The 26,244-nt window shown below is 48.9% G+C and overlaps 1 protein-coding gene across 4 annotated transcripts in view; it reads right to left on the bottom strand.

Annotated features, from left to right (window-relative positions):
* LOC119450627 (uncharacterized) overlaps positions 1–26,244 on the bottom strand; it is an 85,052-nt gene that overhangs the window by 43,307 nt on the left and 15,501 nt on the right. For 3 of the 4 annotated variants that reach the window (XM_049666080.1, XM_049666082.1, XM_049666081.1), the window contains exons 4-6: positions 23,880–24,173; positions 16,896–17,026; positions 7,791–8,169 (exon numbers count right to left, since the gene is read on the bottom strand). In XM_049666080.1, the coding sequence (XP_049522037.1) occupies positions 7,791–8,169; positions 16,896–17,026; positions 23,880–24,173 (804 nt within the window). The remainder of the gene's footprint in view (positions 1–7,790; positions 8,170–16,895; positions 17,027–23,879; positions 24,174–26,244) is intronic. The other variant, XM_049666083.1, reaches the window with a different exon arrangement.

Below are 26,244 nucleotides of genomic sequence, written 5' to 3'. Positions count from 1 at the left end.
TTCATAGCTATTTCGTCTATGAGGAATTCCAGCGAGAGCTGGAAATATATGTGAATTATTGTGCATGTGTGCACACTGTTTGCTGTACTATTGCCTTGCCTGGTCTTTTGGGTCACATCAAGCTACATATGTATCTTTTAGTCCAAAATAACCGTCCAGCATGTAAACTGAACAATAAATTGATTTCATTTGATTGATTTCGTCGGACACTTTGAAAATTATTATCTCGAAACTGGTTTTGTCCTGAGAATTCGTTCCAAGTGGATACGCCTTGCGAACTCGGCGGCTATAATTCGTAGATTGAAAGATGTGCCATAAAATAATTAATTAAAGTGTTAATTAGCCTAATTATGCTAACTCTTCAATTAGGCATTTTGATTTCTCGTGGAAGTAATGGCCGCCTCATCGAGTAGTTTAGATTAAGGATTATAACTGTGCTATCTGCCACAGACAATCTTTGAAAATTTGGTTCAGCTAAAATGAAACGCCCTGTATATTTGCATGCTAAATGACATCATAGAACCATATCGTACAAATCAAGGTAAGTGCATGCGCACCACCAGAAAAATAGTAGCACAGGCAATGGGCCAGATTACTGATTGTTACCGTGGGAGAAACAAAGATTTCGGCCTTTTATTGCTTATATACTGCAGCTGATTAAACCTCGAGAAGGTGAGGCTGACAGATACGGTACAATCTGTAAGTAAAAAAAAAGATTTTTTTTTCTTACAGGCCGGGCATGGTCATGCACACGCGGGCCCTAGCTAAGCTTAGTAATGAACGCCCGGGCCGGGGCTGGGCCCGGGCTCAGTAACACGGGCCCGGGTCGGGCCCGGGCTTGGAACGACGGGCCCGGGCCGGGCCCGGGCTGGTCTCGGTCATGTACGCCCGGGCCCGGGCCGGACTCGGGCTTTGTATTACGGGCCCGGGCTGGGCTCGGGCCTCGTAAAGCGGGCCCGGGCCGGGCTCGGGCCGAAAAATCAGGCCCGTGCAGTGCTCTAGTCTGCGCGCCTCCGGCCGCCTTCCTCTCTCGCGATTGGCGGGGCCTCCGGCCACGCTTTAATTCATTCTCCTGAGGACCTCAATAAAGTTCGTACTCACTCCTCTCTCGCGTGCGCGAGATTGCGGTTACCGGCAGACCGTCGCAAGCTTTCACCCGCACACAGCGTACGGCGCAACCAAAACTAAAAAAAAAAAAAAAAAAACGGATTCCGCTTAAGTGCTTATGACGATAATACTGAGCTGACCGAAAAAAAAAAAAAGCAAGTGCCGCTTTTTGGAACGTTTTGTCGGTCAAGAAAGAGCAGGCATGGCCTCCGAGACTGAAGGATAGCGTGCGTACTGATCTTGAAGGCTATACAGGGGGCCACTGGAAGCCAAGCCCGGCCAAGCCAGTGGAAAATCCAGCATGGAGGTCCCTAAGATCTGATAGCGTGGACCGGAGCGAGCGATTTATACCGGAAAATCGAACATTGGCACCTAGATTCGTCCGACAAATCGGTCGCGAAAATGCATTAGCTCTATGGGAACTGTTAGGAACGGGTTGGCGTTTCATCTCAGCGTTGTTACCAGTTTGTTGCGGGTCGGAGATTATTCCACCGCTGCTGCCAATTTGTTGAGACTCGGGTAGCGTTTAGGCCGGTGATCCTTCAGCCAAAGGGATGAGTACGTCCAGGAGTAAGAGCGAGAGAAAAAAGGGTTTATTTTACATATTTACAGTGGCTCCAAATATCGAAGCCCACTCCATGGGGGAGCACTTTGAAAGTCTAAGCTCACTACATGTCTGAGCACATGTCAGAACTCGTCAGGACACACCACTGCAGGCAAGGTGTCTCCTTATAAAACATCGGTCTTCCCTAGTTGACCCGACTAGGGAATCAGGTGACCTGTTTCTTGCCCTCCGACGGTCATCTTGCCAGGGTCGGGAGAATAGCATTTGCACTAATCCCCGCGTCTAACGAAGGGTGGCGGTTGTGGTCGGTTGCTTCTAGGTGAGCTTCTTTGTCCGAACGTCACTGCCACTGTCGGGCCGCGTCGCCAAGTAGGCGGCCGCTGATGAAGGGGGTGGAATCGGGGGAAGCACTCAAAGAATGCGCACTGCCGAGTTGGGGCGCTTGTTTGCCTGTCTCGTCAGTGTCTGGCACTGTCGCCGTCTCAGCGACGCTCATGAAAGGGCCTGCCTCGATGGGAAACAATCAAAGAATGCGCCCGGCCGATTCGGGACGCAACATATCGGTTATGAACTGGAACCTCCGTACGCGCCTAAAGAAAGTCCTAACTCCTGCCCCGCTCGCCGTTGTCCACGTAGCCGACGGTGGAACTTCAGCTGTCACTGGGATGTGCGCCGCCCCACTGTAGCCGGACACCATACGTCTGTTTTGTTTTATGTCTTGGAGCAGTGCCCACACGTAATCCTCTTAGGCCTTGATTTTCTGTCCGCACATTCGGCCATTACTGACTGCTCTGCGGGTGTTGTCCAACTCGCCCTACCGTATATTTCGTTGACCCTCCTGACTATGTTCCACCGATTACGTTCGAATTCCTCGCATCTATGAAGTCCGGAATATCCACCAAGTCCGAACTTTTGGAGTCCGAAAAAACCGTTGGCTACTGTACAGTAGAACCCCACTGATATGCTTTTCACGTGGCCGTAAAAAAAAAGAAATACTGTAAGAGCCGGGAAACAGGAAAGTTTGAGAAATGGGAGTAGTGTTGAACTGCACACAATATTATTTTAATTCTTACGTATGAAAAAAAGTTGTAGTTTCGCCCGACAGCCGAAGTATCGATTGGGATAGCAAATTAGTAGACAGCTATACAAAGTAAGAATAGTAGTTTTATCGTCCGTATAAACTTGTAAACATTCGCTTATTAACTACAGTTAAACCTGCTTATAACGAACTTCCACATAACGAATTCCTGGATATAACGAAGTTTGTCTATTCCCCGTCGTTACTTCATAGCAGCACATTTATTTGAGACCTCTATGTAACGAAGTGGCAGCGGGAGACCCCCACGAAATAACGAATTTTCCCCGCCGACAACCTAGAGATTTCATCCCAAATTTTGTCATTTTTGCGCGAGCAGCAACCGGAAGCACCTTCTCCGCCGTGACGGAACGCGAAGCAAGCGCACGTGTGCATGCGTGCGAGCGTGTGCGAGGCGGGCCTGCATCCCTCGACCCGGCGATCTTGCCGCCGCGGGCGTGACCTTTCCCCCTCCCTTCATTCAAATCTGATCCTGCTGCTTGCTGCAGCTGGCCTAGCCCGCCAAGCCGGCACTCTCCTTTTGCAGTTGATGTTGCCGACGTGCTGGCAGACGCTGTCGCACATCACACTCGATGAGCGCGGACACGTGCTGTCAAACGCTGGCGGCGTGTGGAAGCGCCGCTGCAGAAGCAAGCGAAGTGACCTTCGTGCTGTTGTCTATCGCTTCAACGCAAACTGAGCGCCGAGAACACACAACACGCACAAAGCTACGAGCCGCCGACGCATCGACACTGCCTAGACCACGGTGTGGCCTAGACTCCGCCCCAACGCAGTGCGTTTTCAAGATACGGCTTGCGCAACCGCGTGCCACCGCGCGAGTACGCAGTTGATGCCGGAGTACAGTACAACGCTGTCCGCTATCCCTACCCCCTCGCTGGTGCCTCGAGCGCAACGGAAGAAGGTGCGCTTCCTCCCTGCTTTTCTTTCTTTACGCCGCAGAGATTTAGACGCGGTCGTCGACTCCTTTCGCACGCTTTCACTCGCACATACAGCATACGGCGCGCGGCGACGGCGTCGACTCCTTTCGCACGCTTTCACTCGCACATACAGCATACGGCGCGCGGCGACGGCGTTATCGCCCTTGGACTTTATACGGAACATCTATGAGCCAAAACCAATTTTAGGGCCGCAACGCGTCATGGACACCATCTTTAGATAGCAAATACAGATCTCAAGGGCCATACTTTTGCTGGCGGAAACCGAAAATACGTCATAAGTGTCACCCCCGGCCCTTTGGGCCACCAATGCCATCGTCAAGCAATCAAGCCAAGCGACATGAAAAGTCAAAATGGCCGTTTAGGCCAGCGCGGGGTCGCAGTTCGAAACGTATGATGCGGGAACGGTCCCACAGTTGCGAAGTAACAGTGGGGTTACCAGTGCATTGGGTTCTATGGTAGCTGTGCCGGGACCGGCCGAAAACGACGTAACAGCCGGGAAAATGCAGCACCCGGGAATGTAACAGCGGGGTTCTACTGTAGTTTATGAACAATTCACGCAGGTTCGGATTGTGTAAGATTGTTAAGATCGCACTGCAGCTATAATAAAATAAGGCAAAGTATGATTATTTCTATTTGGCCAGTAAATCCTTTGGATTCCACGTTTCTGTAGCTTATTACAGTAGAACCCCGCTGTTCCGTTCCCGGGTGCTGCGTTTTCCCGGCTGTTAAGACGTTTTCGGCCGGTCCTGGCACAGCTCCCATAGAACCCAATGCATTGGTAACCGCGCTGTTACGTCGCAACTGTGGGGCCGTTCCCGCATCATACCTTGCGAATTGCCACCCTGTGCCGACCCGACTGGGCGGCGTTGTACTCTGGCATCAACTGCGTACTGCGCGGTGGCGCGTGGTTGCACGGGCCGTGTCTTGAAAGCGATCTGCGTTGGGGGCAGAGTCTAGGCAGTGTAGGTGCGTCGGTGGCTTGTAGCTTTGTGCGTGCTGTGTGTTCTTGGCGCTCAGTTTGTGTTGAAGTGATAGATAAAGCAGGTCACTGCACTCGCTTCTGCAGCAGTGCTTCCTCACGCCAGCGTTTGACAGCGCGTGTCCGCGCTCATAGAGTGTGTTGTGTTCATGTTTGCCTGTGGGCGCTGACACCATGCTTGTTAATACAGTTAATAAGCGAATGTTTACAAGTTTATACGGACGATAAAACTACAATCCTTACTTTGTATAGTGGTCTACTAATTTGCTATCACAATCGATGCTTCAGCTTTTGGGCGAAACTACGACTTTTTTTCACACGTAAGAATTAAAAAAATATTCTGTGCAGTTCAACACCCCCCCCCCCCCTACTCCCATTTCTCAATTTTTCAATTTTCTCGGCTCTTGCGTTTCCTGACTCTTACGATTTTTTTTTTACAGTCCGGTGAAAGACGTATCAGTGGGGTTCTACTGTATTATTATTTTTTTATATTGAGGAGGCGACGACGCATCAGATTTTGTGAGCGCATGCTCCGCCCAGACAAGTATTGCCTAGCAACGAAGCACCTCTCTTCGTTCTACGCACGCCTTTTCTTTCTGCGGCTGTATTTAGCTGTGCGCATGGAGAAATGGCATTTTCTGGACAGTGTCTTTTACATGCGCTTGCGCTTTGGAATAGTTCAGGTGTGTGCAGTGTCCACGGCTAGGAACGTGAAAAACAAACAAACAAAAAGAAAACCATTCTCTTTGGAGGTGACATGGAGCTTCCACTTTGTCGGTGGTTTTCTTGGAGTCAGTGTCTCTCTTGCGCGCGCCACTCTACTATACAATACTTGGGTAGTGCGTGGCAGTAGAGTTTGTGGAAATTAGCAACACTGCGGGCCAAGGGCCAACAGCGACATTTTCGTGGATAGCTCATACAGTGACAACTGATGAAATGATGGGCAGAATGGCTAATTTTGGGGCTTTCATTACAACGGCCTTTCAGAATAATGAACATTTTGCCACGGTGCTCTGAAGTGTTGAGATTTCGCTGCACAAATTTTTATCACTCAGAATCATCAAGCAGCATCAAACGCCACCAAGTCCACCTTCGATGCCAGTGCCAACAAGTGTGGCAACCAAGTGAACAAGGTGCTGCACCATTATCATTGCGAACAAACCTGCGTACATTCGGTTATTGAAGCATAGCTGAGGTCTATGTTATTAGAGGATGAAGATCTAGTGCTTACACTGACTGTACTTTCGTATATCTGTAGTTACAGGTTGAAATATAAAGTGACCAGGTGATACACAAGCAAATATCTGGACAGGAATGCGCTGACAAGCTTTTCCCTGCTTCCATTTGAAGCGTACGACTACAAACAATCGCCGAGAGATTTTTTGGACATGGATGGGCTTCACAGAAATGTCTGAACTAAGAGGCAGTCTGAAAAATTTTTGTTTCGTTTTTTAGAATGCCAGTGCAGTAGAAAATCTGTTCAAACTGTTTCTCAGTTGTGTACTTTAAGTTTTGCTTGAAATTTTGTGATTGCCAAAGCTGCAGAAGTATTTTATGTCATCCCATCATGCAGCCTGATGCGTCACGAATCTTGACTCTGTGATGCAGTAAATTCAGGCTACATTGCGCAAAATCAGTGCAGCTCTGTTGGCTTTATGCCCATGCCCACAAACTTATGCCATTCCGTCTAGTGTCCCTACACACAAACTGGGTAGGGATTCGCAGTAGTTGCCGGATGATCATCCGTTGGGCCATACTCCGCTTCACATGCACTATCGTCAGTTCAGCTCACGCATGCGACCGCACACTGGCTCCTATGTACTGTCAAGCCCAGACACCTTCATTACACAGTACAACAAACACCTTCATTACACAAACTATGTTCGCTACATTGGGAGTTCATTACAGAAGGACTTACCCACAAAACAAGCTGTACAGAACTCAACGAGGCACAGAAGTGACGTCTTGTATCCAAAAAGGACATGCACTATGTTTACTGGCAGGAATTTGTGATTAAACTGTGTTTAGGTAGTTTCCAACTGACATAGCCCTTTCCAAGAGTGTCAAGCTGTCGATGTGGTTGTAGGCAAAGCTCATGGCATATACAGAATGCTTGAGTGAGCTATGACACCCAAGGCAGGCAATGTTGAGACCACGGATGCCTTTCCCCTGCTTGAGACGCTACCACGCATTTGTTCATTGCAACCAAACTGATCAGTGCATGCAGTCGTTATAAATCGACTGCCCTCTCATAGACTCCTTGTGAAACATTTCGGTTGTCGAGAAACTGCTCATCGTAGCCGAATGTTCATTATAAGTGGGATCATTATATGTGTGTGCGAGTGTAGTTTATCATGCGAGATGCCCACAATGGCTTACCACTTGCCGTCCCTGCCAACTAGGTCTAAAAAGCACTGCTTAGCCGCAGTAGGCAACCAAAGAAGCACTTTGGTGCCGAGACGATGAAGCTCTCTTTGCAGCAGCCATACGGAACTTGGACAGTCTAGGAATTACTTCGAAAACGATAACGAGGTCTGGGCAATAGCCTGAATGGTAGCAAGTTTGTTAACAGCCGCCGTGTTTGTGACATTACACTGCCAGATCAGTCCGAAAAATTGGGCAACACACCGTGCAGCAACTGAAATTTCGATCGCAGTTATACATTGGTTTTAAGGGCAATCTGGCAGTGCCACAAGGATGTCCAACTAATTGGACAGGTCTGAAGATTAGGGCATCGGAAAAATCAGTTCGTGACTGTAGTTTCATGCTAAAATTACTAGAGCAAATTCCATTTCTGTTAACACAAATTTTTTTCCATGAAAATTTTACCCTGTGTAATGATCCCACATCTAAGTTTGAGCCCGTTTTTAGAGAGAGAGAGAGAGAGAAAAAAAAAGGTCGGATCATTACACAAGTAAATTGGTAAAACTCCCTTTCTGCACCACTAAACCATGTTTCATAGTTACTTGTAAATTTTGGGCCTGCGAAATTTCGCGACAACAAAATTTTGATGAGCCCCATCAATTTGTTGTGGAAGAATGCGACTGTAGCAGGCACGGTAAAATCCCTCCCTTTGTGCATTCAATCAATCTAAAAGGAGCTCACCTCACACGGCGTGTCGACTGTCTCCTTCTTGACCACAGTTTCAGCTCCCGCTGGGTTTTGGGTCTCGTTCTTAATGGCGACCTCGCCCTCCTGACCGGGAGGAAGATCCGTGATGCGCAGGTCAGAGAATGCGGCGACGGTCGCCAACAGATCGGGCCCCCACAAGCTGTTGCGGATCTGGGCGCCACGGCGCTCGTTCTCGCCGTCCACCGTCTGCAGGTTGGCGAGGAAATACTCGTCGTTCTCGCGGTGCACCTCGGCCAGGAAGTTAGGGTCCAGCACGTGGCTCAGCAGCGTCTGCAGGTACACCTCAAACTTCTCCTCCAGGTTGGGCTGCTGGTCCCCACATGCCGTGGGCCTGGCTTCCATACCACCATTCCTGGCACACAGACGAAAACAGAACATTTACAATTCAATCCACCCTGTGCATCGCCTCCTGTGCGGCTCACATGTGACACAACTCTCAAGGCTCGGCAGTACTGAAGATAGTCTAAGCCACATATAACAAACTTGCAAAAAAAAAAGAAAAACGGCAATTGTTTCAATATATCATGTAATTTGATATAGAACTTATAAAGAAATAGACAACATAAAAGCACAAACATTTTAACAGCACTTTATTGAAGTAATAGATTTGCTTTTGGCTTGCTGTGGCATGTAATAGCCCCTAATCTTTGGCTTCAACATTATCTTCGTTGCCTACGAGAGCACACCCTCTTCTGCATTGTAGCTGTGGAAGGCTTCAGCTGAAGCCGCATCTGGATTCCACGTTTGCGCAGCAGCATTGAAACAAGGTGAGCGCACTCATCACATTGGAGTGGGTCGGCGCCAGATCAGTTGTCCTCACAGTTCCCCTCACCTGTGTCCCGATTCATGACCTTGTCCTCAAGTTTTCTCGCGGTTGTGGCACCTTTGCCGGCGGACACAAACTTGTCAACCGTTGACCAGTCAACAGCTTCTGGCAATGTCGAAAACTCGCTCCAAACTTTGTCGAAACCAGCGACGGCTTCGTTGCAATGGTCGGAATACTTTTCACTGTCATCACTGGGAACGTGGAAACTGGCACGATCATCATTTCCTTATTAATGTCAGCCTAGAATGCTGTGGCGACGCCAGACTTCTTTCTTCGCCACGCTCGAATCGAAAATTTCCAACTTCGTGGTGAATGCAACTTTACGGTGTTGAGAAATTGTTTAATTTAAGAGATAATTCGATGTAAACTGGTTCGATATAGTTGGGTTCGACTGTACAGGGAACACGGATATAGTTGACTCTCATTAATACGACCGTCGTGGGACCTCAGGATTTGGTAGATTTATCCGAAAGGTAGAATGAACAACAGAGGCAAAATAAACAATTCAAAATCTTTTTCTTTTATTGCTTGAAACAGTTTTCCATCATTGACAGACCCTACTTCAGTAAAGTACAATAGAACCTCGTTGATATGGTCCCGTTACATACGATTTCCCAGTGGCAACGTTCTCAATCGATGACACAAAAAATGACACAATGCAGTTATGCTTTTTCACCAGTCGTTACGTTCCCAGAAAACTTGATCTTTCGGCCTCAACGTTGTTATCTCTCAAGACAGCAAAGCGCGTTCTTTGGGTGTTGCCCCCGAGGCAGTCCCTTTCATCAGCTCTGTCCAAACGACAGTGCCCGACACCGACCATGACAAGGTGACCGTCACAGAGATGCCACTGATTGATGTGAGGGGCCATCTTCGTGGAATTACTACCGTGGGGACGGCGACGATCTCGGTTTCCCAAATGGCCACGCAGTTGCAGTGAATGCAAGGGCGAGGGTGCAACATTGGAGGTGGAGGCCAGCGGAACAGTGCGACGTCATGGGCGGGATATCGTGAACGGCCGACGATTGTGACTGGCCATGGAGAAAGAATAACAGGAGGGGAAACTCTAGGCCGGCGCCAGCGCGAGCACTTGTCGTGGTAATGTCACGATGGGAGAGGAGGAGACACGCTGGTGGTGAATGTTGGCGCAGTGCCCCTTGCGGCGACGGAAGGAACTACTTCTCTCGTGGTCGGAGCGGTGCGCGCGGCCGCAGTCTCAGAAGAAAAAAAAAAAAAAAAAATTCTCTCCGACGACGCCCGGCATTGTCTGCTACTGGCCGCTTGTACTGGGTTGTCTGATGCCGCAAAAAGATTTGCACCAGCGCGGTTTGCACTCAAGGAATAAAATACCTGTAGACTGTCATGGTATAAATATTTTTTTCAAGATTTAAATTTAAGATCACATGCTGTTTATGCGGAAATAAGAGCAAGAAACTAGAGCACTTGAAGGACCAGACGATCTGCGATCATAGCCAGGCGCGTATCGAAAGATCAGACGATTTGCAACCATACCCATGCGCGTATAGGAAACTGCACTTGGTGTTTTTTCAAATTATTCGGCGTAACAAAAAAACGAGAATTTGTTTATCTTTATCATCATGCACTATAAAAAGTACCAATCAGAGTATGCGATACATAGGTACCATGTGGGGAAACTAAATTTAATTATATTTCTGCGGAACGTTTGGGGAGACGTGGACAGACGGAACAGCAGAGTAGAGCAGAGTCTGCCATACTCTGCCAGTCGCTTCGCGCAGTCAGAATCATCCCTTCTAAGTTCTGCAGTTCCTCCATTGCTCATCTACGATGTAAGTGCTTGTTGTGTATGCGTTTCATGCTTATCGAAAATGGGGCACTGATGCTTCGTCCCAAACTGTAACAGCGGGTATAAGTAATGTGCAGAAAACGCTCGAACTTTCAAAGCTCCAAATGACGAACGCCTGCAAGAATGGGCGAGATCTATAGAAAGCGAGGATCGAGAACTGAGGAGGAACGACGTCTGCTAAAAACATTTCCCCAGCGGAACGCTCAGCAGGCGTAAATACTACGCTGACCTTGGAGGCGCAGTCTTCCTTGACCAGCCGAAAAAGTCATTATTGCTCCTTAGGACGGTACTGGATGGTCCCCGTCTCATGGCGCTCCGGCCAGCTTAGCGAGAACACGTTGTTATAGCTCCCGTCTCGTTTAGCCACAGGTATCGTGTTCAGCTAGCGTACTCGAGCTGTAGCTACCTAATGGCGCACTGGCATCAAGCATCCGCGCGCGAGCAGATGACAAGACCGAGAGACCGAGCCCCGTGCTCCCCACATCAGCTGCATCACTTCGACGAACCGTCACGTGACCATACGTCAGGTTGCCAGCGTTTGGTAGGGGGCGCTGTCACAATGTCTGCTCCAGCGTGACATTATGACGACGCGAGAAGGAGCAGAGTTGCGCCTCTTGATTATTCTTTCTCCGTGTGACTGGCCAAGACAAAGTGATCAGATTATCTAGTCTGGTCACCTAGGGAAGACGACTTCTTTATAAGCGGACACATCTGATGTCCTCACGTGTCCTGACGTGATCTGCTATGTGCTCAGACATGTAGTGAGCTGAGACATTCAAAGTGCTCCCCCGTGGAGTGGGCTTCCATATCTGGAGCCACTGTCAATACCTAGAATAAACCCTTTTTTCTCTCGCTTTTACTCCTGGACGTACTCATCCCTATGGCTGAAGGATCACCGGCCTAAACGCTACCCCGAGTCCCAACAACGTTCAGTACATTGACAAATTGCAATCGTATGATACATTTTCTGACCGCTAGATCCCATGTTAACAAGGACAGGCATGAGGCACATGATCGAGAACAGTAGCCGCCCACCGTGGCAGCTTCCCTGGAAAAGTACTTGCCCACCTGTCTCACTTGAAAATGCCGGCGCGCACTCAGTTTCCTACTCCGGTATATCAGCAAATCTCCTCTTCCTGGGTCGTCGGACGCTCCATTCACAGTTGTTGGCGCCAATCCTATTGTGATAAGCATCTTCACCTATCTGTTTCACTGTCTGTGGGGCATAGTGCCGTTGGAAGCATACTGCACGCTTTTAATAGGCGATAACCCAAACGCCCTGCCAATCCCTGCTGCAGGCGGCACAAAATGAGCATCACGTTTCCTTCTGGTGGCATCGTATTCTGGCGTTGCCCACCCTCTCAACTTTGTTTTGGTTTCATGTCGCCATCTTAAAACACTCCAATAGGAAAACAACAGCAAGCGTCTCAGTTTGCTCAGGCCCCACCACACTGACGAGCGTCTGTTGGCGTCTCGTGCTGCAACAATTTGTGCTGAGTGGGCACATGAAAACTTCCCACCAAAATGCCCTGCTCTAAGAAGCTGCTGACCCCAGCTGAATTCTAGAAGTGCAAACATAAGGTTGCCAAAGCCGGAAAACGAACAATGCGTGCCTCAGGCGGCTCGCGCCCCGCTTGGCATGCGTTCGCACCTCATACTGCAATGATTCGTGTAAGGCTTTGGGTTGTGCAGGAGTAAACTACAGTTGAGTCTCTCAATATAATTGGTGACTTCGGACCGTACATTCTCCCGGTTAGTATGTCTTTCTTGCATTTTTTCCAATACATATAAACAAGATTCTACTGTATTACAAAAACTATACATGTTGTCGTCAATCAGTGGCACACAAACCTCAACGATGTCATCGCTGACAAAATCCTCAAAACAGGCATTGCCCAGGGCACTGCGCAAGTAGTCTATCACTGCAGAACAGGTTGCTGCGGTCACGGTAGTCGGCTAGGGAACCAGTAGCACTGCCTGTTGAATTTATTATATTTTCAAGCTTTTAGTAACCCCTGAACGCATGAGGGAGTGCGGGTGGCAGTCGAATTAATCAAAGCGGCATGCTTTTTCATTCAAACTAAACGAGTTTTCCTTCTATACCAATGCATGGATTCACACGGAGACTTGCCAGTGCATTCAAATTATCGTAAAAACCCGCGTATAATACGGACCCGCATATAATACGAGGTGTTATTTGGAGATAGCAATAACGAAAAAAAAAGTTTTCACCCGCATATAATGCGAGCGAGGAAAACCCACAGAAAGCATTGAGAATCTAATCTCGTTAACTCGAACATGCTTAATTAGAACTGACGCTGTGGTCCCGTCAAAGTTATGTGTATTGCTATGGGCGAAAACGCCCGGTAATTCGAACGCAAAAGCATTTGCGACGGTTAATTCAATCATACGGCGCACCGACAATGCCTCAGCAGCGCTCCAAATCACGCGGCGGCGCCTCCGACCGGCATTGCTTTGACACCGCCACAGAGCAAAAGCTTAGGATAGACCCCTCAACGCCACGCGGAGAAAAAGAAAACGAAAAAAAAAAAAAAAAATGCGCAGCGGCAATTTCACTCTCAAATAGCAAGGTCGCCGTTTCACTGTCGCGCCGGAACACGCTTGTACGAGCCGACGTCTCGGCCAACTTCCCGACAACGGCAGAAAACGAAACTTCAGGGAAAGGGCTAAGTTGGCGCCGCGCCGACGGTAGCGGCGGCGGGCGCGCGTGGAGCCAGTCGAAGGTGGGGGAGCTACGAGGGAGTTGAGAGGGATGGCGAGGGGAGCCACTGCCACCGAAGCGACGGCGTTGCCAAGGCCAAATGCGCTTATCTGCCGCCGTTGCAACTTTGCAACTGGGATGTCATCCCAGCCGTGAACGCTGCCCCCGGTGATGCCGAAGTGCCACCCTGCGGCCCAATTTCCAATGGCCTCGGCAGCTAAAATAACTTTCCTTTTAAAGGCAGCTGGGTACTACTTTCGCGGTCCCGACATCGTGCGAGATAGACTAGCGAACGTGCCGATTCTTCGCGTGGTCAAAATGGCGCCCGTTGAAAGCAGCAGCAGCCTACCGACGCCACCGCAAGATGACGCATACTCCGCTACGAGTCTTGATGATGATAGCAGTGAGCAAAAACGAACCCGAAACTGCAAATTTTACGCTGCAAACTTTGGGATCTGCATATAATACTAGGCAGAAATTTTACACGGTAAATTTAGAAAAAAACCTCGTATTATACGTGGGTTTTTACGGTAAACGAAAAGTCGAATTAACTCAGTTTGAATTAACAGGAGTCCACTGTATAATGAATTGCTGGCTATAATCAAGAAAGTATGGTCATATACAGTCGAAACCAGCGATAACGAAATCCCACGACTAAGAAATTCTCGCGACAATTTTCGTATCCCCGGCGAACGCCCATAGGATACAATGTATTTTGTACCTCTCGACAAAGAAATGGTGCTAAACTGCAATCCCACATCAACGAAAATTGATGGGACGTTTCCCCACACATTATCTACTCATGCAAGGTCAGCAGACTCCAATTAGCGTTCAAATGCCGTTGCTTCACACTTAAAATGCGTAAAGAACCACCCCACGGTGCTTGCGTGGGTGCGGCCATCTTTGTTTACAAAAACAGCACGGTGCCGGAAGCAGCTGCACACACCTAAAGTTGTCATAGTCAACGTGTTGCTTGTTTAGACTGCTTTTTCTTTCTTTCTTTTTTTAATGTACAGCCGCATCGCCATCGATCTGTTATTGGCAGATTCCACCGCCACGCACCACCGAAGAACCGTTTAAGAAGACTGACCCGCGCAAATCAGACGCCTATGCTGAGAAAACTATCGAAAAAAAAAAGGTACAGTCAAATCCCCCTACAACGAATGCTGCTTCAAGGAAATTTCCGCCACAACGAAGATTTCACGATTCCCCGTCAGCTGCCCATAGAAAGTAATACAAAAAAAGTCTCTCCATAACGAAGGCCTTTTATTGGGTATTTCCGCTTCAACGAACTTTTCGAGAACGAAACTGGGACTGAATTGAAGTTGGAACTGCCGTGTAGTCAAATTAGAAGGCCCTTCCAATAGCTGTGACGATCGTATGCCCGCTTGATTGAGGTTTTCACGAACGAAATCAAGTTCAAAGTACCGATTTACGCCACTGCAATTCATAGCCACGCATGGTCATCACGCGCCTATGTGAGACCACACGGGATCACCACAATCGGAAAGCGGAAGGAAAAAATTTCCCAGTTTTGCCGGAAAGACGAAGCATCGATTGCGATAGCTATACCGAACTAAGGATCATAGTTTTATCGGTCGTATAAACTTGTAAACATTCGCTTACGAACTAAATTACCAAGCACAGTGTCACGCGCGCACAGGTAAACATGAAAACATCTCACTCAATGACTGCGGAAACTCGGTGTCAACACGCTGGAATGAGAAGGCGTGGCAATAGCAGCGAGCGAATTTACCTCCGTGCCGTCTCTCGCTTCAACGCAAACTAAACGTTGAAAGCACAGCACACACAACTCTACCGGCACTAGTTGTACTTTGCCCACATCGCAGATTGCTTTGAAGATGAGGCCCGCTCGGGCACGCACTTTGTGCACGGCACAGATTGCTTTCAAGATATGGCGGCCGCGCCGCAGCCGCTGTTGTCAACATGATGCCAACGTCTCGTCGGCTGGGAAAAATTACAACCCGCTAGACACACCGACTCCGGCGACTGCTTTGAAAGTAATGGATCCTTTTCGTCTTAAAGGTTATCAGAGCCCACGAAAATTACATTGCGATGGCTCTTTTAACGGACTGCGAGACTCGCGTAACGGCTTTGCTTGCCGTAAAGAGTAAGAAATCCAGGCTGACCGACTTCTGGAAATAAAACTTCCGGTAAGCGCAAGCTTGCCAAGTTTGCCGACTTTGTCATGAATATGCAATTAAATTATGATAATTCAAACCGCTTCAGTGCGACGGTGGATGTGCCGCAAAATGAGCGTTTCACGATCGCCCGGGCACCAGCGTTGAGTTAGGCGTTGGCTGCAATGTACGAAAAATGCTGTAACAGCGGCGCGAAATGCATTCTCTCGTGAAGTTGACACTTTATTGACCGCCTTCGGTACGTCTCAACCTTTGCCCCCACGCCATCGCGAAGATTTCCCGGACGATAGGTTTCGGTTTCGTTCGTGGCTTTGCCGTTTGGTGTACGTATATACATACTAATTTCGCAACAATGAAGTTTCTTCACACTGAAATGTTTCGCGTGTCCCGTGAATTTCATTGTAGGACTCGACTGTAGCTCCATGTCGCCTCCAAAACGCGATCGTAGGACTCGACTGTAGCTCAATGTGGCCTCCAAAACGCGATGTTTCTTGCTGTTTGTTTGTTTTTCACATTCCTTGTTGTGGACACCGTAACTGTATCACTCGAGGCGGGCACCTGAACTATGCCAAAGCGCAAGCGCGCGTAAATGACACTGTCTGAAAAGTGAAAAGTGGAACCGTGTAGCACGCCCGCAGCGTATCCCTGCTAGTACGGAGGTTACATTTTTCCGCGTGCGTAGTTAGTAACGGCCGCAGAAAGAAGCGTGGAAGAAAGAGGCGTGCGCAGAAAGAAAGGTGAAAGACATGCCTCCGTTATTAGGTGACACTTTTCTGGGCAGAGCAGGTGCTCGCAAAACCTGACGCTTCGTCGCCTCTGCACTAGATTTTTATTAAAAAAAAGTTCTTGCACGTCTTTTGTTTTTTTTTTCTCGGGCGCCATCTCAGGTTTTCCAGACCCTTGCGCCACAGCATCCGCTCTAGGTGCCTTGTCTGTTAGCCTACTGTTTCGGCTGCCGTGAATAATACACGGAAATCTAAGAATCCCCAGATTTCAGAATATTAGTTCGTAGTACTGAGGCGTTGTTCACATGACAAGGAAACTGAATAACGATCGTTATTCTAAATTTTGGCATTAAGTTTTCGTTTTGCGGACCATTTCTTTATTTGTACTGTGTTATTTCATGATAACGAAATTCTTGCGATAGTGAAATTTTTCGGTAACCCCGCCAATTTCATTATTGCCGGGTTCAACTGTATAACGCAAGAAAATTTCAGTGGGAATAGTTTATTGCAATGAGTACTCTACTGCATCAACAAAATTGGAAATGTAAGACCCATTTTCTTGGTAAGCACATTTCCTGGGTTAAAATTCTCAGCTGTGGCAGCTGCGTGCTGATGTGGGCAGAACACAAATCATGCTCGCATACTTGGATTTAGTTGCATGTTAAAAGAAAGCCAGGTGGTAAAGATTAATACAGAACCCTCCGGTACAATGCACCTCGCAGCCCAATGTGCAGTTTCAGGACGTTGAAAAACTCGCAATGCAAGTAAGAACGAAGTCCCGAGGCCGAAATAAAACAAGGCCTGCCACCCTGGATCCTCACTTGGCGAGGCTGGAGCTGGGACTGGCGTGGATCTCGAGCACTTCGACAACGGTGGCCGACCGACTGTTGGAGTGCACCCGCACCGAGATGTTGGCATACTTGGACTGCTCCAGCGGGTTCCACGCCGAAAACTGCATCAACACCGTTGCAGCACGTCATGAGCACCGACAGACAGCATTCATCACTTGTATGAAAACAAATGAGAACTGACCTAGAGGCAGAGCCCTGTGAGGCTATGCACAAACAGTCATACACTACAGTGATGGCGAGGAATTGAGCACTGTCAAAAGTGCGAGTTAAAAATTTAACTCTTCATTGGGTGAACTTGAGCTAAGAAAGACAAGCCACACTCCAATCATGACAGTGGCGAGCACAGCTGTCAGTCGTCGAATCAACTCTCCCAGATCGCACCGCACATTCTAGAGTAATTACTGATATTTGTTTTCATTCAAATATGTACACTATTTGGAACACATGCACAATCTTATCAAGCACTCCTCTCCTGCTATCATAATTGGGACAATATTCCAGAAAGTTTGGATACAGCAGATGTGTCTTGCACCAAGCGGCAACTTGATAACGCTAATTAATCAGTGAAAATGAACACAAACAAAAAGCAAAGGAACAACACATGGCAACATGCATGCCATAATGAAGGACACTGGAGCATTAAACTGAATATGGCGATAGCAGAAAAGGAGGGCACCACTTAAAAAAATACATGGAGCGTTACAACCACTACTCCCGTGGTTTGGGGAGGAGAGGGGGCTGACATTAATGAGTTCCTAAAGCAGCTAGGAGAGATGTCAATGATCGTTCCCATGAATGGCTGAGGTTCGTTAGTCATTGACTGAAAAAACTACAGTCGAACCTCAATATAACAAACACAGATATAACGAATTATCGGATATGACAAAGCAAAGATAAAATTTGGTTGGTGAAGCTTTATTTAAGTGAAGTATTCTACTGCTACAATGAAATCGGAAATGTGGGCTCTGACAAGGTGTTGGTTATAGTTAAGGAAATTTTTGTTTGCACTTAATGGTGATTGAGAGAGATCAGACGCATAGGCTAGACTGATGCCGTAGTAGCAGAGTACGAATCTACGTGGGATTCAACAGTGTCCGAAAAGTCTGTAGGCGGCATGCATGCTTGGGCTAGCGGCTTGGCTCGGTTAGACCGCAGTTGGCAAGGCCAACATGCCAATCACGCGCGATAGCACAGAGCGCACGGTTGTGTATTCGTGGTGGTGCAGAGCAAGTATTTAGTGTTGTTCCAGTGCCTCGCATTGGCATAGCAAGATGATGACGGCTCATCAAAGTCCGCAGGAGACCCTTTGGTGGCCTGTTAGAGGCACCCCTCATGCGTTTCTTTCGCAGAGACCTGATCAAGATTTTTCCCCAGATACAGTTCAGACTACTTATAATGTAACCGCTCATAATGCAACCACACAAAACGAAATACTGGTTGTAATGTGGGTGCCAGAAAATCCCGCACAAAAGCGAGGCAGCAAGGGCGCTTCCTAAGAGGTGCGTTGGACGAGGGAACAGCGACGAGGGCGATGTGAAGGAGGAGATGAGGAGCGAACAAACAAAGAACAGAGGGGGGGAAAAAAACGAGACTGTGGCAGCAAGCATGCTAGAGGGGAGGGGCGTGCTCAGCGGGTCCGCGGGAGTTGCGTAAGTGATCCATGCACACTGCTGCCCTTTGGCTGTTCAGTTTGTGCGCGGAATGTAAAAACAGTGACAGACTGATTTTTTTCGGACCTGGTTGGGGGTTGCAAAAATGGCTAAATTATGGGGCACACTGGAAAAACAAATTTTGACAGTAAAATCAATTTTTAGTTTTTTTAACAACTGCACCACCACGGGAAAATTGGTCGAGGCCGCGGGTATGTTTCGTGTTCGCCCACTGCAGTCTATGCGGTATCTGCGTGTATGCTTATAACAAATATTGGATGCAACGAACGTATTTTAATGCCTGATTTAACTTCGTGATAATGACGTCCGACTGTACAGAGCATTCAGAAATGACAAAATATTCAACTAGGGATGGGCGAATATTCGGTATTGTTGAATATTCGATCGAATAATTCTATATTCGTTATTCGCTTCAAATTCAGGTATTCGATATTTTCGAGTTAAAGTTAAACCTGGATATAACGAAATTGACCAATTTCCGAAAAACTTCGTTATAAAGAGGATTTTGTTATATGCAGGTTCGGCACGAAAATTGGAAAAAGAAACGCTTACCGGTAAGTATGTACTATCGCTCAAGATTTACCCCCAATACACTAAAGTTGCAATGAACAAAAAAGTCCCAGTTCCGCCCGAAAGGCGAAGGTCTTTGCGATTGCGACAGCAAATTAGCAGACAGCTATACGAAGTAAGGATACAGTATAGACCACTTATAACATAACCCCTTATAGTGCAGGACCGGATATAGTGAGGTCTTTTCAGACTCCCGTTAATTTTCCCATAGCACTCCATGTATACACGTATCGCTTATAGTGCAGTTGCGGGAAACGAAATACCGGTTACAGTGCGGCTGCCTGGGAGTACGGAAGTCAGCGGAGACGGCGAACGCTCCCCTCAAACGGGCGCCCCAAGGAGTGCTCGAGGAAGAAAGAGAGACGAAGTGGAGGACAAGGGCACGTGGTGCGAACGAACAGCCAGTGAGGCGGAAACCAGAAGCTCGAGTGCGAGTTGTGAAATATCACGGCACGCATAGTGAGCGAGGGCCACGAAACTACCAACACCGGGCAACGCTCGCTTCACGATAACAGCAGTAAACGAAACTTCAGGGAGCGGGCAGCGCCGGCACGGCACGGCGAAGGGCGCACGCGGAGACCGTGGAATGTGAGGAAGGAAGGCGGCAGCGAAGCGGATTTCGCCTCGGCAACTCCGCCGCTTCGGTGGCTCCCCTCGCCCTCCCTCGTAGCTCCCTCACTTTCGACTGTCACCGTGCGCGTCCGCTGCCTGCTTCCGCTCCTGCGCCCTCTTTCCCTTCTTTTATCTTTCAGTCCCCATCCCCCTGTGCAGCACGGTTGAGAGACAGTTATCGCGCTGCACTTTAACCCATTCTTTCACCCTTTCCAACTATAATTTCTCTCCGTGCAGGCGCCGCCGCTCCAGCCGGCCCGGCGCCAGCTCCCTGAAGTTTCGTTTTCTGCCGTTATCGGGAAGCGGGCGTTAGCCGGCGTGGGCAGTTTCGTTGGCTGGCCTGGGACAGCGCCGCTGCTTCCCTGTGCACTGTAGCCGCAGCGTGCAAGGTCAATACGTGACTACAAAGTAGAGGAAGCATAAAGGAGAAAGAAGTGTTCACTGCCATTTTCTACGCATGGCTACGGTAGTGTGGCTGAGACGTCGGCACGTACACGCATGTTCCGACGCAACGCAGAATCGGCGACCTTGCCATTTGAGAGCAGGTGAAATTTCCTCCGCGTTTTTTTTTTCTTTTGTTCGCGCGTGACATTGAGGGGTCTCTCCTAAGCTTTTACTCTATGGCGGTGCCGGAGCAATGCTGGTTGGAGGCGCCACCGTGACATTTGGTTCGAATTAACGAGATTCGACTGTACACTGAATGCAAATGTTCTAGCCGCATTCCTCGACTATCGCATACGCGGGGCGGCTCGGTGCACATGTTTTGCATATGTGCGGGCCTTGAAAATTGTTGCTTTGGTTATAGTGCGGTACCGCTTATAGTGCGGATATTCGCGACTCCTGCGACTTACGTTATAAGCGGTCTACACTGTAGTACAGTCAAACCTCGTTAATACGTACCCGCTTAATGCGTAATTGCGGTTTAAACGTAGTCGCGAAGATTCCCCCATTCAGCCCCCATTGAACCCCATGTATTGGCTGACCGCTTAAGCCGTAGTCGCTCATTGCCCACCAAACGGTTAGTACGTAATATTTTTCTTGTTCTACACGCACAGGCACAAAATCGGCAAAATCTCATGTGCGCAGACGTTCGATTCTCGAGTTGTGACGCCCGGACGACGGTCGCCAGCGATAGTGAACTTACAACATGGCCACCATGACGTATTTTCTGCCGATTGCCGCGCACAAAAGCATGGCCTTCGAGATAAGTTCCCGGTAACGCGGAGAAGCTGCCGGTAGGGGGTGCGAATTCGCTGTTGCTATCGGAGTAGTAACCGCGCAGAAGCACATTTTATTGTGAAGCGCATTTGTGTCGTCCCCGTGGACGTCGCTTTGAGGTTCTGTGTAAAGTCCAAACACGGCAACATCGTCGCCGCGCGCCGTACGCTACGTGTGCGAGTGAAAGCTTGCGGGGGTCAGCCGACTCAACCTCACGTGCATGAGGGACAAGGGGGCGGGGGCGAAAGCGCGCTTCCGCACTAGGCACGGCAGGGGAGGCGAGAAAGGGAGGCGTTTACTTCGGCGGCTGCCGCCGTATCTTGAAAGCGATCTGCGATGTGGAAGAAGTGTACGCCCGCGCGGGCTTATCTTCAAAGCGAACTGCAGACAAGGTCAATACCTTGCGTTTCTTCGTCGAAGCACTCATCCTTCGAATGTCACACCAGGTACTGGATGCGTGGACGCGTGTCATTTCGCCAAGCGCGAGGCATCGGAAACGTAGAGCGAGCGACATGATGGCGTCGTAGCGTCGTATAGTGTCACCTAGTGTCAAGCTAGTGAAGTGAAGCGCAAAGACTTGCGCAGTAACCTAACCAGAGAGCCAGCGTGTTGAAAAAAAAAAGCTTTTTTTTTTCTTCGGCAACTACAACAGGAAAAGGAGAGTGCCGGCTTGGCGGGCTGGGCCAGCTGCAGCAAGCGGCGGGGTCAGGTTTGAATGAAGGGAAGGGGAAGGTCACGCCCGCAGCGGCAAGATCGCCGGGTTGAGGGATGCAGGCCTGCCTCGCGCACGCTCGCACACACGCACATGTGGGCTCGCTCTCGCGCCGTGAATTCGAGCGCGCCAAGCGCGCCGCCGCCACTTCGCATTCCGTTGCGGCGAAGAAGGTGCTTCTGGTTGCTGCTCGCGCAAAAATGAAAAAATTTGGGGCGAAATCTCCAGGTTGTCGGCGGGGAAAATTCGTTATATCGAGGTGGTCTCCCACTGCCACTTCGTTACGTAGAGGTTTCAAATACATGTGCTTCTATGGAGTCACGGCGGGGAATACAAAAACTTCGTTATATCCAGGAATTCGTTATATGGAGGTTTGTTATAAGCAGGTTTAACTGTATTCGGCGCTCCCGAATAGGCAGCCAGAAGCCACGGACGGCTGGTACACATCTCGGAGGCTATGCTTCATGTCATGGCTGCCATATATCAATCATAAATCTTGAAGGCTATACGTTTTTGCATTAGAAATCCGGAAATGTGCGACGCAAAAGAGCAGAAACGGTGCTAGCATACAACCAAAACGAAGCGGCGGAGTCCGCATCACCATAGTCATCAGCGGAAATCGTACGTGAATGATAGCAATGACGTAACGCTTCGTGCCTATTTGTGCCTTTATTGCGTGTACTGCCGCGCATAACAACGCGTTGGCCGCGGGATTTCATAGTCGCCACCCATGATCGCATCGATAGCTTGCCGCGGTTTCTTCCGCAGCGGTTGCGGCAAAAAGTAGTTTCGTTTTGACTCAATACGCACATCAGCCGCGTACCTAAAAAGCTGCGTATTGGCCATCCATGATCACATTGATAGCGACCGCGATTTCGACTGCAGTTGTTGCAGAAAACGGTAGTTTCGTTCCGACTCTGTGCGTGTGTCGGCCGCGTGCCTTAAAGACCGCAAAGTCGCCGTTCATAATCGCGTCGATAGCGGCCGTGGTTGCGACAAACAGTTGTTTCGGTTTGACTCAGTGCAAAGCTGCCGAGGATGAAGAGCACTGGCTACATAGCGATGAACGTGCGATCTGTTGGCGGTCAGCTTACTGGCGAAGGCAGGGATGTGTGCGCAGTAGTGCAAAGCGTGTCACAAATGATGGCGCGTGCCACGGCCGTGCTGCAAAGGAAGTCGTGAGGCCTCGATCGCCGCTGCGAGAGCCAATCAGTCACGAGATGACGAGAATTGCAGCTTCCGTACTGCTTTTGTGCAAAATAGCAAAAGGATTTGCTCATCCATTACACTAATAAAATGGTACTGACGTAGTAAGCATTTGCTTATTGTTTTCTGGATACCCTGATAATTTGGCATTCGGTTAATTCGGGCATTTTTTTTCGGCCCCGTGAAATTTGAATTAACTATGTTTTACTGCAATATGTGATATATACTATTTGATTCGAAATTATTCAACCAAATCACTATTCGCTTCGAATCTCAAGTTCACTATTCGCAAATCCCTATATTCAACCTGCCAACTTTTGTGGGCCTTCATTATAAAGAACCCAATCCTATAAATAGAGTGAAATGATAGGCAGGACGGCTCTGATGCCATCCTCAGACACGCCAGATGAAGCGCAGCAAAGGTGCCTTGCATCATAGATCGGTAGAATAAGCGAATACTCACCAATGTTTTTGTAGGCCATGAACTGAGTCACACTCATGCATACTGCCATTTGTCCACACTCACATTCCTACTCACGCCCACTTATACTCGCCAACACTCTCTCGCATTCATAATCACTTCCATTTATATTTACTGGCACTGACTCATGCTCATCCTCATGTCCACCCACACTCGCCGACATTCTCACATGTTCCTACCCACATTCACTCAAAATCACCATCACTGAATTTTGTTTGTACACGTGCTAAGTGGCACTTACTCTTGTTCATACTTAGGTCCACTCAAACTTGCCAGTACTCTCTGCTGTTCATACTGATGTCCACTCACACCCTTTTTCCTTCACTGAACGCTTACCTCACACCTGTGAGATGAGTGTGGGGTGACCACGAATTAGTGTGCTCGTGAGCGAGTATGCCGACCTATGCCCTGCGTAGACACTAGTGCCAAATTTTCTAGTGTTCTTATGATGAAACCCTACAGTCGCTACCACAGCAGGCACTCACGGAGGAGCTGTTCCGGTAGAGAAGGGTCTCCTCGCCGGTCTCGAGGGCCTCGAAGCGTTGCAGCAGCGACCGTCCCTCGATGCGCCAGACGGGTGGCCGCGCACGATGCACGTCGGCCACTGCGATGATGTAGTCGCCCGGCTGCAGCTCTCCCGATGTGTTGGCCGCACCCGGCTCCGTCACCACAACTGGCACCGGCGTCCGCCACGAGCTGGTGTTGGTCGCGGGCCGGCGCGTGTAGTCCCGCTTGACCCCACCACTGATGCCGCCCTGCACGCAGCGTTGCCGCCGCGCCTATTCAACCAGAAAACCACCTGGTCAGCGACTGGGCATCTCGTTTGGGAATGAAAGTTCCCGTAAAAGGTTGGAATCTGGAATATTAATGGCCACAGTTTGATGTTACAAGCGAAATACCTTAGCTGGTAAAGGGCAGCATTTCAGGCCAGTTGGTGTAGTGCTGCTCGCTGAAGTGCAGAACAAGACGTAGGATATGCAGCGGTAAGCAAAAAGATTGTTTGGTGTCCAGCATTACCCCCATCTTCTTGTTTTCAAATTGTAATGCAGTTCAGACAAATCTACAATAGACTTCCGTTACTCCGACCCTGACGGGACCGTCGAAATTAAAAAACAATGCCAGAACCCACTGCTGATCCATTTGGCAGTACTTTCCCGATTCTAACAAGCCCCGAATCAAATGCACGCCTACATTCTATGCATCCAAAGTACAAAACTAGCATAGAGATGACCATTAAAGCTCCTAAACATAAGTATAAATCTAATGCGCACTTGAATTTTTAGCAAGAAAAATTAGCAAGGATCTAACATGTGCTGCTGAATGTTGGCCGATTTCCTAAAGTCAATTTCACCACAATACATCTGTGTTATGCGGTAAAGCATATGAACACGGCAAAGGTGGTTTTGGCATTGCACAGGCAATTTTTGAGGCAATTTTCATGGGGGAAAAAAAAACAACGGGGGTGCATGTCAGAATTGGGCAAATACCATAATCAGACATTGTGAGCTGTGGTTATTGCTTGAAAATCTTCCTAGGGCAGGCCGAAAACAAGCGTTTCCGACGAGCTAAAACATGTGTTCAATGCATTCACACTAATCGTGAATGCATTGAACAATCGTATTATCGGGAAAAGAAAAAGAAACATATTATCCCGAAAAACGTATTATGCAGAATCGTATCAATGATATTCCAGTGTATTCTAATGGAGATGCTTTTTACAGAGGGTTTCTTAAATGAGTTTAAGTACAGTGCAGTTTACTGTTGTGTAGAGCTCACGGGCGGCCCACCACTGTGTACGCAAGCAATACCTGGCGGTGGTGGCTGCGTTTTAAGAGAGTGCGCCCAGGAGCATGCGGAGCCGACCAGGTATGCAGGTGTGTGCAGATAGCTCACAAGCGGCAACATTGATAAGTGCCCCTTCGTTTAGCCAGGTAGTCAAGCCACATTAATACATACCCGCCTAATGTGTAATTGCAGTTTAAACGTAGTCACGAAGTTTCCCCCACCCAGCCCCCTTTGAACTCCATGTATTGGCTGACCGCTTAAGCCGTAGTCGCTCATTGCCCACCAAATGGTTACTGCGTACTATTTTTCTTTCTTATATACACGCACAGGCACAAAATTGGCAATACCTCATGTGCACAAACGTTCGACTCGCGAGTTGCGACGCCCGGACGACAGTCGCCAGCGATAGTGACCTTAAAACATGGCCACCATGACGTATTTCCTGCTCATACAGCTGTTGCCGATTGCCGCGCACAAAAGCATGGCCTTCGAGATTAGCTCCCGGCAACACGAAGAAGCTGCCGGTAGGGGGTGCAAATTCGCTGTCGCCGTCGAATCCAATTCAAGTAGTAACCGTGCAGAAGCACATTTTATTGCGAAGCGCATTTCTGCTGTCATCGTGGACGTTGCTTTGAGGTTCCGTATAAAGTCCAAACATGGCAACATCGTCGCCGCACGCCATACACTGTATGTGCAAGTGAAAGCCTGCGAGGGTCAGCCGATTCAAGCGCGAGGAAGAAAGGTGGGGTGGAAGCGCGCTTCTTCTGTTGCGCACGAGGCACGGCAGGGGAGGCTAGAAAGGGACGGGTTTACTTCGGGCGATGCCTGCGCGGGCGCCGTATCTTGAAAGCGATCTGCAACGTAGAAAAAGTGTGCGTCTGCGCGGGCCTCATCTTCAAAGCGATCTGTAGACATAGTGCAACTAGTTCCAGCAGCTTCTTATGCACTGTTCTTTCGACAACTAGTTCGTGTTGAAGCGAGAGATGGCACGAAGGTCAATTCACTCACTACTGCTGCCGCGATTCCTCACTCCAGCATTTTGACAGTGAGTTTCCGCGGCCATCG

This window comes from Dermacentor silvarum, chromosome 4 (genome assembly GCF_013339745.2).
Source record: "Dermacentor silvarum isolate Dsil-2018 chromosome 4, BIME_Dsil_1.4, whole genome shotgun sequence".
Classification (NCBI taxonomy): domain Eukaryota; kingdom Metazoa; phylum Arthropoda; class Arachnida; order Ixodida; family Ixodidae; genus Dermacentor; species Dermacentor silvarum.
The sequence above is the reverse complement of the archived record's forward strand: the minus strand, read 5'-3'. Positions and strand labels throughout refer to the sequence as shown.